At 38.3% G+C, this 16,540-nt stretch overlaps 1 protein-coding gene across 4 annotated transcripts in view; it reads left to right on the top strand.

Annotated features, from left to right (window-relative positions):
• Positions 1-2,363: 2,363 nt before the first annotated feature.
• The window catches only part of STPG4 (sperm-tail PG-rich repeat containing 4), a 52,425-nt gene continuing 38,248 nt past the window's right edge, over positions 2,364-16,540 (top strand). The window contains exons 1-3 of one of the 4 annotated variants that reach the window (XM_077134155.1): positions 2,369-3,524; positions 5,306-5,365; positions 7,339-7,596. In XM_077134155.1, the coding sequence (XP_076990270.1) occupies positions 3,447-3,524; positions 5,306-5,365; positions 7,339-7,596 (396 nt within the window). In that variant the 5' untranslated portion in view covers positions 2,369-3,446. Of the gene's footprint in view, positions 3,525-5,305; positions 5,366-7,338; positions 7,597-16,540 lie in introns of all 4 variants that reach the window. The other 3 variants (XM_077134156.1, XM_077134154.1, XM_077134157.1) reach the window with 3 other exon arrangements.

The following is a 16,540-nucleotide window of genomic DNA, read 5'->3' as shown; positions in this document are numbered from 1 at the left end:
GTAGCAGTATTCAGATCAGTGCTGTGGATTACCTTGAAGAGTTCAATCTTATCCAAGCTTCAGTTATCTGTAAAATGGGTATAATTTACCCAGATGGTTTGTAAGCCAGAGCTTTTACAGCAATTCAGTGAAATCATGCGATAAAGCATTTAACCAAATCCTGGGCATTTTTCTCCTAAATGCTTCTTTCCCTACCCTAGCCCCCTCATAATCTCTAATTTACTATCCCCGCAAATTTGCTCCTTCGATTCATCTCTTACAAGTGAAACACTATTTGTCCTTATGTACCTTGTTTATTTTATGGTGCAGTGTTTTCAAGATTCTTCCATATTGTGGTATATCTCAGAACTTCATTCTTGTGACCAAATAATATACCATTGTGTGTGTGTACCAAACTGTATCCATTCATTTGTTAATGGGATGTTTGGGTTGTTTCCACCTTTTGGCAATTGTGAATACTGTTGCTATGTACCTTGGTGTACAAGTATTAGAGACTTACGTGTACATACCTAGGAACAAAACTGCTAGGTCATATGGTAATTCTATATTTAGCTTTCTGAACAACAGCCATATTGCTTTCCACAAGGCTGCACTAGTTTATATTCCCACCAACAATGCACTAGAGTTCTTCAAGTTATCTCCAACCCTATTTTCCTTTTTTTTTTTAATAGTCATCCTATAGGTGTGAAATGGTCAGTGCTTTTATGTAAGTTGTTAAGGTCAAAAGATGGGTAACAAGGTGGAAGGAGTAGCATTTTGGGGGCACTTGAGTCTGTCATGACTTGATCATTTTATATTCTTTCAATCTTCACAGAATTCACAACTTCACAACATGGGCATTTTGATTTTATGATATAAGTACACAGCAGTTAAGTAATCTTAGCTAGTCATATCAAGCACATATTGGGTGAGGTTCAAATCTCAGGTCCCCTGTTTCTACAGCATCATAGTATTTGAACCCAGAACTATAATTCTGAAATCTTAGCACTTTCAAGACCACCAAATTATGGTTTTATTTTAGAAGGGCCATGATAATTCTTTTCTTCAATGCCATCTGTAGCATGTTTGCTCTGAGAATTCTAAAAACTCAACTATTGCTGTTGATCCTAGGGCATTGTATTTTACCTAAAATTTTTAAGGGGCAAACATTTTAAAGATCCTAATGCAAGCAGAGGCACTGTTGAACTCTGAACATTAAATCTTTCCTCAGTGATATTGTACCAGACTATTCTCTTAATGGGATATTTTGTTAAACCAAAACGTGCTTGTAGGGTAAAGTTTTTTAAATCATTGACCCATGCTAGTTCTATTTTTGAGATACTTGAAGCTATTTTCTCATCTAGATGTTCCCTTCTATCTCACGCCTTGTATGGGTTTCTGGACTTCTCTGTACCTTTCATCATATTTTAAAAAAGTCTCTAGGGTACCAATCCCTTGTCTGCTGAACCAGTTTTACAGGCTCATCCAAAATAAGAAAGTGAAATGAGACATGGTGATGGACTTGATTAATTCTTTAGTGAACACTTTTTTAAGTTGTATCCTGGCCTAATTTCAGTTCTTGATTTCAAGCCTGGTAGCCTGTTCATTTTTTTGTTTTTCTTTTTGAAAGCTGTATTAAATGCATTTACAGTCCTACTAAGTTAAATGGAGCCCTCAAGTCTCCTGTTATTTAAAAAGTCACCCACAGAATCAACCTGGGAGCTTATTAGAAATGCAAAATCTTAAGACTCAGCCCCAGAATCTGTGTTTTAACTAGATCCCAATGTATTTTGTATGCACATAATTTTTGAAAAACACTATTCTAGTTCCTCAATTTATAGAAAGGAGCTGGGTGAGCATTTGTTCAAATATTTGGTCTCTTCTGTGTTCAAAGGGCTCAAGACTTAGAACAAAAACCTTGTTTTGGATATGTCTGAAATAAGGGGAGGAATGGCTGTCAAAATGAGTCCTCAAACTGTGGTCCTTTGAGGCATGAGTGTTTAGCTCTAGGAGGATCAGTTTGCCAGGCGGTCAGGGAGGAATGGCCTTTCAAGCAGAAAGGAGGCCAGCATAGGGGAAGACCATAGAAGTATGAAATATGCAGAATATAAGGTCTTAATGAGGGAGAGAGAAGAAGCGAGAGGTTGGATTTTTAAAGTTTTGCTTTTGTTCTAAAGATAATGATAGCCCATATCCACTAAGTGCACAGTGCCAGACATGGGTCCAAATATTTTACTCAAATCAACTACATATAAGCAGGTACTGATTTATTATCTCCATCTTTATAAATAAAGAAACAAGCAAGGAGAATAAGTCACAAAATCAAATGCAACCAGCATTTAAATCTTGCTAGTTAAGGGAGGGCAGGGATTCAAGAATGAAGGGGTGGGGCAGGTCACTGGCTTAGCAGGCAGAGTTCCCACCTGCCATGCCAGAGACCTGGGTTCAGTTCCCAGTGCCTGCCCATGCAAAAAAGAAAAAGAATGAAGGATGGCGTAATCAATATAGCAATGACAAATGGAGGCCAAGTTTGCTAAAAGAAAAATATCCATTGGATTTGACAATCGGATCACTGGTGAGTTTAACAAAGTGCAAGTTTAATTGAAAGGTGTGCACACGTCAGATTAAGATGAATTTAGAAAAGTACAGCAAGTAAGGAAAGAATCACTTGTAAGTTTGTGAAAGGAAGCAGAAGCTCTGATGTAGTAGGCTGTGGGTCTCAGCAACTTCAGTGTGACGTTAAGTCAACTATTAAAACTCCATAAAATGGGACTAATTACCTCCTAGTGTGACTACCTACTGTTTCAATACCTACTACTAAAACAGTAGGTAGTCTATAAAATGGAATTATAAAGGCTGAGGGAGGGTTTGTTTTTAAAGATAAGAATTTTATAGGTTAAGAAGCTTCAGTCAGGAAATTGGAAAGTGTCTATACAGAGTGGAAAGGTAGGGAAACGTGCTTGGTCCAGAACTCACTCCAATCAGATGAGAAGTAATCCCCAGAATTTCTTTCTGGAGGAGTTTAGAAACAAATGTGAATTTTCTAAAGTGGATGCTAAGGAAGGCTTTTGCCTTAAAGCTAAGAGTACCTACCAAGCATACTCCCTCTATTTAGCCTATCTAGGAGTGTAGAAAGAGGTGATTTGGGAGGGGAGCTGATGGAGATTATGGGTGCGCTCAAGCCTTTACAAGACTCCCTTCGCGCAGATTCTACCCAGGGGCTCTCTGGCGACTTCAGAGCCCCCTCTAGGTTTTAGCACGGTTGTCTGTGATTGTCCCATTCGACTTACTCTACGTGAGGCTTCGCGTGGGGTCTCGAAGTGTATGACGACCTCCCCTCCCTGTGTCCGCGCTTCCCTGGGGACAAACTTTGTGGGTCCTGGCTCAGGGCCAGATCCCGGCGGGCGGGAGGCGTCTCCTAGCAACCGACTGCGGCTAGACAACGCCTTGGGCAAGAGGAGGCCGCGATGGACCAGCCAGTCTTGGCCATCACCACCGCCGCGGTCCGGGGCGAACTGCGGCAGGGCAATCCGTTCTCTACCACGGTACCACAGTCCTCACCCTGCCAGCCCTCCCTCTGTTGTCTCCACCACGGTTCCTCTGGCCAGGCTCTTCTGCCTTTTTTCCACTTCCTGGCTCATGCACCCCTCCCGTTTTCTCTTATTCTTTCCACTTGCCCTCGTCCTTCTTTCTCGCCTTTATCTGATCTTTCCTTCACTTTATTTCCTTTTCCCTTGCTGCCTCCCTTATGCTTCCCCTTTGTCTACTGTTTACTGAGTTTTGTTTGTTTGTTTCTTTTTCTCACTATCCGTGCGGGACAACTGCTCTAGTCCGATGATTAGATTTCTTTCACTTTCCCTTCCCTCTGCCAGAAAATGGACTTTTCTTTCTTATGTCTTTTTTTTGTTCCATCTCCTATCTGACTATTTGTAAAATATTTGAAACTACCTTTCTCTAGTTTTTAAATAGATCTGGGTGAGGGATGTTTAACCTTTGTTTATCTTTCCCCTTAAAGTGAAGGTAAAATGGAACATGGGTGGAGTTTAGGTCACCCGCTTTAGCAAAACAAAGCAGCAGCTACTCCTGACCTTCTTTTAGAATCATCACATTACTTCGGTGATCTCTTTCCCACTTCATTTTCCTGGCTCCTAGGTAGAGGTGGAATTACTGTGGAGATGCTTATGGGAGACCCGTCTTCATCTGCACGACAAAAGTTCAATTTCTGTATCTATAAACATGCAGCAGAGAAGATTTAATAAGAATTGATTCAGGGAATGTATAGAAAAAAATTCAGATTTAGCAGTATATATGAAGCGATATTTTTTTAGAGAAATGCACATATTTCATAGTAAAACTAAACCCAGGAGTTCTCATAATTAGAGTAGATTTAAGTTACTAGTCCGGAAAAATGAATTGAGTAAATTGTTCATTCTTTTCAAATGCATTCTTGAGATACCTCTTTCATAGTAATAACAAAAATATTAGAAATGAAAGTAGAACTCTATTTTAATTATTTTACTTGGTAGAAATAGTAAAGGGAAAAAACTAAACAACTGCATTTTGTTGACAGTGGGACTGAAACAAATGTGGAATAATAAATGGGTATATAGTATTTACTGTGAAAGATAAGACTATCCTTGGAAACTGAGAAACACCAAAATAATCTAATTTGGCAGAACAAATGTTAAAAATAAGAATTACATTATTGAGCACTGGCTGTGGCTACAAATGCTTGAAGCTCATGAGGGTTAAGTACCTTGCTCAGTGCACACAGCTATAGCAGATCTGGGATTCCAGCCCAAGCCCCTCTGCCTCTATCATTCAAAGATATTAGCTGGACAAGCTAGAGAAATGAAGCTATATCAATATTTGATAGTATGTTTAAATCCAGGAAGTGGCCATATTGCTAGGAATTTGTATCCCAATATCATATTAATGTGATGACTACACTTTCACCTTGAGTTCCCAGCAGAATCACCTGAGCTATAAAATCTAAAATAATTATAACAGTACAATTTTTATTTATACAACTCTTTTCTTCCTAAGAACATTAAATTTTGTCACATTAATATCCTTATAACATCTCTGTGATGGAGATGTTTATTATTCTAATTTTATCAAAAGGAATTTAGATATTTAAAAACAATTAAAATCATAATTTAAGGAAATATTACAGGTAAAACTTATCATTGTGTAGCTTTTATTTTAATATGTGCTGATCACTTTGGTGGAGGTATTACTTTCTTCAAGTAAATGTTTTAAAAATTATAATTAACATCAAGGGATGATCTCTCAAATGAATAAGTGTTCCTTATGTTTGTCATAGAAGTCAATCCTGAAGATGTCATCTTTTGAAAGAGAAGGATGGTGGAGAATAGCATTAACGGTATGTACATTTTCAGTATTTCTTGTTCAAATTATATCTATTCCCGCTAATATGTTTAGCAGTCTTACCCTTTAGGTCAGCAGCATATCATTGTAAGAAAGCAATGGTTGTTTAGCTCTCTGTGAGCCTCACTTCCTGCTTATAATTTTTTTTTTTTTTACATGGGCAGGCACCGGGAATCGAACCCGGGTCCTCTGGCATCGCAGGCAGGCATTCCTGCCTGCTGAGCCACGGTGGCCTGCCCAAGGCAAGCACTCTTACCTGCTGAGCCACCATGGCCCACTCTCCTGCTTATAATTTTGTATCAGCATATGAATCAGAAGTTAGCTTTAAATTCTGAATGCAATTAAAGCTTGGAAAGGTAAAATAGCTCTAGGAATCCAAGTGTGTTGCAGAATATCTAGAAAAGGTCATCCTAGTTTATGATCTTGGTGTGATTACACCTGGAAGAAAAGCATACATTCTAGAAAGGTGTTTTGGTTTCAGTTTTTATCTTACTTAGATGGAATAGAGCCTCTGATAATTATTCTTAACCTGTATCAAAGCAAGATAGCCCAAACCGAAAAATGCCCCAGAAACCCTTTCTTAAGAGACGTAGTTTCTACATCGCAGAGGTATTTTCTGTCAGTACCTTCAACAACAGAGGGGCCCCTTGGGTCATAGGCTTCTTGGAATCGAACTAATTTTAAACAGTAGAACTAAGCAGAGTGCTTAGTGGAAAGATGGCCACAAAAACAGAGTGGCTAAACTTTCAGCCTTGCTCATTTAGGCAGTGTGCGGTTGTGATTTGAAAGTATCAACCTCTCATTGAACTCATTAGATCATGTTTCCGTTTGTTCATCCTCAGGCTTATGTTATTATCCTTTAGCTTCCTAGTTGAAGACTTGAAAGAAACATACAGCATCTACTCAGAAGAAGTAGGATAACTTTTATTTAGCTGAGAAACCATCCCAGATGGTCTCAAAAGAGACCTTAATTTTTTTTTTAATATTTTTATTGTAAACTTTAACAAACATACAATCATTCTTTTTTGTTTTGTTTTGTTTTTTACATGGGCAGGCATCGGGAATCGAACCCAGGTCCTCGGGCATGGCAGGCAAGCATTCCTGCCTGCTGAGCCACCGTGGCCCGCCCTATACAATCATTCTTGACATACAAACATTCTGTACATGGTGTACAGTGTATCACAATATCATCACCTTGTTGTGTATTCATCACTATGATAATTTTTTAAATATTTGCATCTCTCCAGCAGAAGAAATAAAAAACTTATATACATACCTATACCCCTTACTCCTCCTGTCATTGACCACTACTATTTCAATCTACTCAATTTATTTGACCTTTGTTCCCCCTATTTGTTGATTTTATCCATATTTTATACTCATCTGTCCATACTGTAGATAAAAGGAGCATCAAACACAAGGTTTTCACAATCACACAGTCACATTGTAAAAACTATATTATTATACAGTCATCTTAAAGAAACATGCCTACTGAAACGCAGCTCTACAGTTTCAGGTACTTCCCTCCAGCCACTCTAATATACCATAAATTAAAAAGGTGTGATATCTATATAATGCATAAAAATAACCTCTGGGATAACCTCTTGACTCTGTTTGAAATCTCTCAGCCATTGACACTTTATTTTGTCTCATTTCTCTCTTCCCCTTTTTGGAGACCTGAAATTTATAGTCAAGTTGAATTGCAAGTTTAAGTATATCCCTGAAGTTAATTTTTAAAAAGTTAAATTTCAATATAACCATAATCCATTTGCTATAATTCAGCATTTGTTTCAGAAAGGAAATAATCATGATTCTCTGGGAATATTTATTATATTTGAAAGAATTTCATTAACCTTTAAAACAAAGATAACTGCTACTTAGGAATGACCTTTCCAAGAATGGTACTTTAGGAGATGTTATAGGTTTACATAGTGATCTTAAAATATAATACATGTCAATTTTCCACAGGATACTCCTATACCTGGCACCTACCACTTGAAAACTTTTATTGAAGAATCCCTATTAAATCCAGTGATAGCAACCTATAATTTTAAAAATGAAGGAAGGAAAAAAACACCTCTTGTGCAAAGAAACTACCCAGTACTAAATGATATTCCCCAGTACATGCCTCCTGACTTCCTGGACTTGTTAAAGAAGCAAAGGACTACTTACTCATTTAAAGACAAACCACGATCAAGTCCCAGCACACTAGTTTACAAAGATCAGGTAAAGCTCTACTAGCGGATTGGTTCTTATGGGAAATCTACCAAGAGCCCCTAAGGAAAGCATTCCTTGTACATATATATATACATATACTTTTGAATGTCTTATTTCCTATAGAAATGAAACAAGGGTTGCCTGATTCACAAATATGTTCAGCAAGATTTTGCCCTAGGTATATGGCAAGGAATTTTCCCTCTTGGGCTCTCTGATTGTGGGGAGGTGCTGACTCTTGGTGGGATTTTCCCAGATTGGGGGGCCTTTAGGATCTTATCTGTGATTGGGTTATACTGCCAGTCTTTCCCAACAGTTGATATGGTTTACTGTCTTCTTTTAAAAGAAAATACTCTGTCTCAGTGAATATCCTTATTAAAACTTGCATATAACTTTATCATAGAGAAACTTTTTAAAAAAATTCTTAAGCACTGTGGTATCAGGAGGGTCAGTTTCTACTCTTAGCTCCACTAATCATTTGGAGCACTGTTATGCTTATAGCTCATGCAAGGCTCTTTAGAGGAAAGACTCCTGATTGTGAAATCTTTAAGTTAGCAATACAAGACAAAATGTATTCAAGTGCTCAGATAAATAGGGCAGTCAGGAATGCCAGAGGAGGGTTAGATATAGACTGGGTTGAAAGATGGAAGACTCCCTGGAGCTTTAAGTTGAACCTTGAATAATACATGATATTTATGGGGCTGTTAATAGTTTATTGGAGGCTTCCACATATAGTCTCTTAGTCGCTTCTCCCAAGCATTCTGGAACAGGTGGAACAGATGTTATCCCCATTTTACGTGGTGAATGGAGACGAAGTAAGTTTCTCGAAGGCACATAGCTAATAAATAAGTAGATAAGGCAGTACTTTTTTTTCTTAATATTTTTTTTTTTTTTTTTTTTTTTTAAAGGAAAGACAGAGAGAAGGAAGGAAGGATAGAAGGAAGGAAGAAAGGGAAACATTTTTTTTTTTTTAAACATTTTCTTGTTTTATTGTATTCTGTTTCTCCGTTTTTGTTACGTGGGCTGGGGCCGGGAATCGAACCGAGGTCCTCCGGCATAGCAGGCAAGCACTTTGCCCGCTGAGCCACCGCGGCCCGCCCTTTCTTAATATTTTTATTGACAAATCTTCACACACATACAGTCCATACATGGTGTACAATGACTCACAATATCATCACATCGTTGTGTATTCACTACTGTGATCATTTTTAGACCATTTTCATCACTCCAGAAAAAGAAATAAAAAGAAAAAAGAAAAAAACTCATGCATCCCTTACCCCTCCCTCTCATTGACCACTAATATTTCAATCTACCAATTTATTTTACCCCTTATATCCCCCCTATTATTTATTTATTTTTTTATCCATATTTTTTTACTCAGCTATCCAGACCCTGGATAAAAGGTGCATCAAACACAAGGTTTTCACAATCACACAGTCATATTATAAAAGCTATATCTATACAATCGTCTTCAAAATTCAAGGCTACTGGAACACACTCAGCAGTTTCAGGTACTTCCCTCCAGGCACTCCAGTACACCATAAACTAAAAAGGAATATCTATATAATGCATAAGAATAACCTCCAGCATAATCTTTCAACTGTGTTGGAAATTCCTCAGCCACTGAAACTTTATTTTGTCTTATTTCTCTCTTCCCCCTTTTGGTCAAGAAGCTTTTTCAATCCCTTGATGCTGGGTCCCGGCTCATCCCAGGAGTTCTGTCCCACATTGCCAGGGAGATTGATAACCCTGGGAGTCATGTCCCATGTTGCTAGGGCAGTGGGTTCACCTGCAGAATTGGCTGAGAGAGAGAGGCCACATCTGAGCAACAAAAGAGATTCTCTGAAAATGACTCCTAAGCATAATTATAAGTAGGCTTAGCCTCTCCTTTGCAGAAATAAGTTTCATAGGGGCAAACCCCAAGATCGAGGATTTAGTCTATTGATTTGGTTGTCCCCACTGCTTTAAGGCAGTACTTTTAACTGAGGGTTTTTGAGCCCAAATTTGGTACTCTTTCCAGTCTAACATTGCCTCCCAAGGGAGACACTTCAAGGGAGGGACATAGCATTGGCAAAGGCATGGAATGAGAGGAGCATAACCTATTCAAGGGACAGAATTGGGACTTGGACTTTGTTACTTGGGACTTTGAACACTTGTATCAGATTTCTGTGCCTTAATATGTGCCATTTATGAAGACGCTAACAATGGTGTCAGTCTTCCCAGCCTCCTCAGAGCATTGTGATAACCTGAGAAGAAATGCATTGCAACTGGAGGTTGAATTAAGAACAAGAGGTTGTGATAACGGGATGGGTTATCACATCCCATCCCGTTAGCAGGATGAGCTATGCTGTACCCAATAGGTAGACCCTTCCTACTGCTTTGCATATTATACTTTTGAAGCAGAATAGAGTAGTAGATGTTCAGTGGGTAAATCTTATCCTGTTTGCTTCCCTGGACAAATACAAACATTAAATTATACTTAGATTTTTATGGCAGGGTGTCAGGTTACCATGCTACATGTGAAGCCATTCTCACCACCTCAAATGCGAAGTCATTCTTTCTTTCTTTTTTTTATTTATTTTTTGTTTGATGTATAACAAGGTCACATTTCATTATTTTTCATGTGAGTATCCCACTATTTGCAGTACCATTTGTTTAATTTTTGTTTGTCTGGGTTTTTTTGTTTGTTTTGCTTGTTTGTTTTTGAGAAGTGCGTGGACCGGGAATCGAACCTGGGTCTCCCGCATGGTAGGCAAGAATTCTACCACTGAACTACCCTTGCACCTCCAAGTCATCCTTTCTTATTCTCCCCTACCATTTATTTTCCTTTCCCTTACTTTTAGGGGTCTCTGAGGTAAGGCCAAAGGCCCACTGTTTTAAGGGAGAAAATGTACAAGGTTAGTATTGGGCAAAGCTTAAAGCTTTAAAAGACCAAAAGAATTTGGCTTACCTAGAGAGATGGACAAAGTCCTCTGCAAGGATATTTTCCTGTTTCTTTTCTTTCCACCCTCTCTTCCCCACCTCCCCACAAAAAACTGAGTTCCTGAAACTGGAAAAATGAGATGTTTTCTTAATTTTCTATTTCAAAAATATATGATGGTCTATTCACAAGTGGAGAAATATTCAGGTGTAACATTGTTTACTCACTAATGAAATATATAATTCTTGTATATTTAATATTAGAACTCAGTAAAATAATTTACATTTGAGGTAGATAGAGTTCAAAATATATATATAATTATTGCTGTATATCCAAGGTAGAACAACATTCTGAAGCTTCGTAACTTTTAATATCATACTTACTCAGGTCTGCTATGTTTTATTTATAGGAAAGCTTTCGCTATTTTTAACACCTTTAGTCTGAAGCATGTAATGCAACTGGAAAGTCTATATGAATGAATCTTAGCATGTGTATATGTGTATTTGAATGTACCTATGTATGCCTGGTGTATAAATATATAAAGATGCATATATTCATCTATATCTGGCCCTTTCTAAAAAGTATTTGAGGTGGTACCTTAATTTTTACAATAACTTTTCTTATTAAAGAAATAATACAGTTTCGTTGTAGAATATATGTATAAAAGATGAGACCATCTCTCTCTATTTAATTTTCTGTCCTCCTTCCCCCCCTCCCCAGCATTGCAGTTATCCTCTGACCCCTGGCTCACCCTTATTTCTTGATAAGTTTGGCTCCTTTCTCTGATTGTTACACTTTCTACTATTCTTTTTTTTTTTTATCCCCCTCCCTTTCATTGATCACCAGCATTTCAAACTAAATTTATTTTAACATCTGTTCCCCCTATTATTTATTTTTGTTCCACTTGTTCCACTCATCCATCGACAAGGTAGACAAAAGGAGCATCAGACACAAGGTTTTCACAATCACACAGTCACATTGTGAAAGTTATATCATTATACAATCATCATCAAGAAACATGGCTACTGGAATGCAGCTCCACATTTTCAGGCAGTTCCCTCCAGCCTCTCCATTACGTCTTGGATAACAAGGTGATATCTACTTAATGCGTAAGAATAACCTCCAGGATAACTTCTTGACTCTGTTTGGAATCTCTCAGTCATTGACACTTTATTTTGTCTCATTTCACTCTTCCCCCTTTTGGTCGAGAAGGTTTTCTCAATCCCTTGATGCTGGGTCTCAGCTCATTCTAGAGTTTTTCTCAATCCCTTGATGCTAAATCTCAGCTCATTCTGGGAGTTCTGTCCCACGTTGGCAGGAAAATCCACACCCCTGGGAGTCGTGTCCCATGTAGACAGGGAGAGGGTGGTGAGTTTGCTTGCTGTGTTGGCTGGAGAGAGAGGCCACATCTCAGCAACAAAAGAGGTTCTCTTGGGGGTGACTCTTAGACCAAATTTTAAGTAGGCTTGACCTATCCCCTGTGGGGTTAAGTTTCATATGAACAACCCCCAAGACTGGGGGCTCAGCCTAGAGCTTTGGTTGTCCACACTGTTTGTGAGAATATCAAGAATTCAACTTGGGGGAATTTGAGTTTTCCCCCGTTCTCACCATTCACCGAAGGGGACTTTGCAAATACTTTTCCATTCACTGGTCAAATCACTCTGGGATTCATCAGGGCATCACCTGGACAAACCAACAAAATCTCATGCCCTACCCAAAGTTCCATGTACTTAAGGTGTTCAACCAACTATCTACATAAGTTATATTAGGAGATGCACTAGTCTTTCTACTACTCTTGTCATTGTTTTGATATATATATAGATGATCTGCTAACCTCGCTTCTTAATTTCTTGAACTCTCCTCTACCCTACCTCAGCTACTCACTCTTAGATGTTTTTGAAGACCAATAATTTGAACCCTCCATAATCTAAAGTACATGTATCCCAATCTCTTACCACCCTCTCCCATCCTTCCAACTCACTCCCTCCAATCTCCCACCCCTAACAATTTTTCCATTCACCCCAACCTGTAATCTGTTGATCCTATCACCTTTCCACCAACTCTCAATCCCCTGATGTTTTCTTTTCCTTTCTTGCAAAGCTTAAACTGCACAGTCAACCTTTATAGTTTCTCCCTGCTTATGCCCTCAATTCCCTTTCCCATCTCCATCTTGCTTGTTTGGCAATCCTACAACCCTGGTTAAATCTAACTGTGTGCTGCTTTGTACCTGAATCCATGTAGCCGAGTGACTGGTCTTGTTTTAAATTCTTAAATTCTTCTCAAGTAGACCCTGAATCGGCTTCCCTAGACCGTTTATTCTCCCACTCTCTTAGGTGGATTTATATCACCATCTTCCTTCTTTTCAAACCACTAATCCCTCTTCCCCAATCCTCATTCTTGGTGTTCTTCTCAGCCTTTTTTTGCTAGTCCCATCCTTCTTCCTGACCTCTTCTTGGTGGGGTGCCGTGCACTCAGACCTCAACTCCATCTACATTTACTCTTAGTGATCTCATCCAGTCTTAAAACTTTGAACGCCATCTACTTGTTGATGATTACCAAGTTAATAATCCTGCCCAGACTTCTCTCTTGAGCTCCAATCTTGTATATTGAAGTACATTTTGCCATCTTCATTTATATGTCTAATCTGGGGCTTCTCAATTTTGGCACTATTAACATTTTAGACAGGATAATTCTTTGCTGTTGTGGGGGGTGTGCTGCTCTGTGCATCTTAGGACATTTAGCAGGACCCCTGTCCTCTATCTTCTAGATGCCAGTAGCAGACCAACCCCCTCCAGTTGTAACAACCAAAAATGTCTCCAGACACTGTCTAATGTCCTCTAACGGACAAAAGTGCTCCCTGATGGGAACCACTGGGTTAAGGAATTGTGAGAGTGGGTGTGATCTGTATCTGTTTTTATCAGGGTCAACAGGACTCTTGTGAACTGACTTTAACCTTGACCTCATTTCTTACTGTTCTGTCTCCTTCTTACTCGTTACTGCCCTCTTGGCTATTTCTTTTTTTTGTATGCTGTATGGTGGAGGTCACGTTTCATTCTTTTCTTTTTCTTTCTTTCTATTTTTTTTGATGGGGTCACATTTCATTCTTTTTCCATGTGACTATCTCCTTATTGCAGCACCATTTGTTGAAAAAAAAAATTTTTTTTTTTGGAAGCAGCTACTACTTGAATATGTCACTCATGTTCCCACCTTAGGATCTTTGCACTTTGTACATCCTTCTTCTGGAATGCTCTTATTTCAAATATCTGCATGGCTCACTCCCTTTCCTTCTTTAGGTCCTTGCTCAACTGCCACCTTCTCAATGAGCCACATTTAAAATTGCCATCTAATACTCCTGACCCTGCCTACTCTGTTCTTATCTTTTTTGTTAGCATTTATAAAACTATCAAATATACTGTGTAAGTTACTTATACTTTACACTTATTATTTGTTGTCTGAGAATGAGAATGAAATCTCATGAGTACATGAATATATATCTGTTTTATTCACTGTAACATCTCTACATCTAGAACTGTGTCTGATATGTAGCAGCCATTCAGTAAATTCTGAATGAGGGAATTAATGATTTCCCAAATGCCTGAAATCTGACTGGTTCTTACTATGTTTCTTTGTATGTGTGATTATCTTTGTGTGTTGGTCATTGTTCTTGAAAAATTATTTTCAGGAATCTTCTAGAGATTGTTTGCTTTTGGTTCTGTTAATACTTACTGTATCTACCTGTCTGCTGCCACTTTAAATGCACCTCTTATATATTCCTGGATCACCCCAATGATGTGAATTTTGACTGGAATCCATGAAAGGTACTAGCCCATGGTTATAATGTTTCAGGGATGGTTTCTCTAGTTCTGCTTAGCACCAAGGCAACTCTTTCTATAATCCCCTGGCAATGTTGGTGAGGTGGGAGGGTTTATTCTCAGGAAATACCCTTTTAGGGTCTCCACTTCCTGTGCATGGGGTCCCCGTCATCAATGGGCCAGGCTTTACCCCTGGATCCTTCCACCTCTCTGAAGCTCTCTCAAATTCAGCTCTGTTTCTTTGCTGAGCTCAGTCTGGACCAGCAAAATTGGGCCACTTACCTCCCTAGATCCTTGCTATTTCTTAGTTTGAGGTCTTATAACTCCTTATTATCTTGTCAATAATTTTATGCTTTTCTAAAATCCTTTTGTTTGTTGGTTTTAAATATTTTATTTTTCATTTCTCGTTGTCTGCAGTAGGAGCGTTCATCTGAACAACTTAGCCTATCATTAGCAGAAAACTGGAATTTCTTTCCTTAGCAATATATTGTGACTCTTTACCACACCTTTGTATATTCTTCTACACATCATTTTTAATACTGGCCGAGATTTCTAAATATGGACATATCCCAATATATTCAACCATTCCCTGCTGTTAGTCATAGAAGTGGAGTTGGGGAAACAGAGATATATTGCAAAATGCCCCACATAGTGATTGCCCTGCTTTGCAATTCTTGCAAAGCATAAGTCTGGTACCATTTTTCACATAATAGTTATATTTTTAACTGTAAACATGGATCAAATGATATAAATGGGGAAGTTTAAAGTATAAACTTGAAGTCAGCATGCTAGGATAACTTCCGAACAGACTGAAATCAGCTAATCTGTACCAGATAATGCACAGTCCACGAGTCTCCCTGCAGTGAGTGGGATAGGGAGAAGATGAAGATAACTGCCCCAAGCTGTTGCCAGTGGATCAGTAGTGAACAAGATCAGTTAATCTAAAGGAGAGTAGGGTGCTACCATTATGAAGATGCAAAGGGGTTTTAAAAAAACTGTACTGACAGCCTGGCTTCCACAGTCTTGCATCAAAGGGCAAATATGAGTCATGTTCTCTTACAATCCAATGTAAATATATATTCTGGTTTAAAAAATAAACAAAAGAAACCTACTTTCAAATGTTTAGATGAAAGAAAAAAGGAGGGAGGGAGGGAAGGACAAAAGGAGGGAAGAAAGAAGGGAAAGAAGAAGGAAAGGGAAGGAAAGGAAAGATGTTGCAAAATGCCACAAGTTGGTAAATCTGGTTCTCTGGGTGAGGGGCGATATTGGAATTCTGTGTATCATTTTTGCAACTTTCCTGTAACTTAGAAGTTATTTAAAAAAAAAAAAGTCACGCTAGAGAATGGTGGGCCCTTAGTCCAAAATGACTAGTGTCTGAACATGGACAGACAGAAGGGGAGAACATCATGTGATAGTATAATCCCATTTGTTTACATTAAAATAAGTCTACATACATATACATTATATATGTTAAATGCAAACTTTTTTTCCTTGAGAGATACTTAAGGAGTCGTTAGCAGTGGTTTCTATTTGGGAAGGGACTAAAGGCTATGGGGAGAGGGCAAAGAAACTTAACTTTAATTTAAAAAGATTCATTCTGTAGATTTTGAATTGTTTTCAGTGTGCAAGTAATACATTTTTTGATCATGCTCATTTGTAAAGAACTTGAAATTTTTCCAACTAGCATTTTTCTCTTAATGGTTTATGACTTTACATTATCATTTTTAAAATGCTCTTTTTTACTTTGTAGGTTGGAAGCATTTTAATGAAAATCATGAACAAAATTTAAAATTGCCCGAAGTTTCTGTCCAGGTTAGCTTTAGCATTGTCTTGGAAGATGAAGTTCATGTAAAAGAAACAAATCTGGTGATTCTGTTCCTCCTTCCCCAGATCTGTTTTAGGTCAAAAGGAGGTAGTCAGGTTGGAAAGAGTGACTCTATCAAATTAGAGAATAAATCAAAGGAGCCATTTTAATGTGTTCAAAAGATATCCTTGAACAGCTGCCTAAGAGACTGAGGTTGAATAAAAGCATTGACATTAAGAATGTGGCTGGCTTATTGATCTTTGGTTATCTGGGTTTATAGCTGTGATCACAATATCTCTGAAGATGCATTAATTTGCAAAGTGCTTCATGGTAAAATAACTGCTGAAGCAATTTTCAACAGAATGGTTTTTCATTGAGCCAGGCAGATATCAACAGAGAAAAACTTTGTGCCCAAAAAGG

Source organism: Tamandua tetradactyla, chromosome 17 (assembly GCF_023851605.1).
Source record: "Tamandua tetradactyla isolate mTamTet1 chromosome 17, mTamTet1.pri, whole genome shotgun sequence".
Taxonomy (NCBI): Eukaryota; Metazoa; Chordata; class Mammalia; order Pilosa; family Myrmecophagidae; genus Tamandua; species Tamandua tetradactyla.
This window is presented reverse-complemented; position numbering and strand designations above follow the sequence as displayed.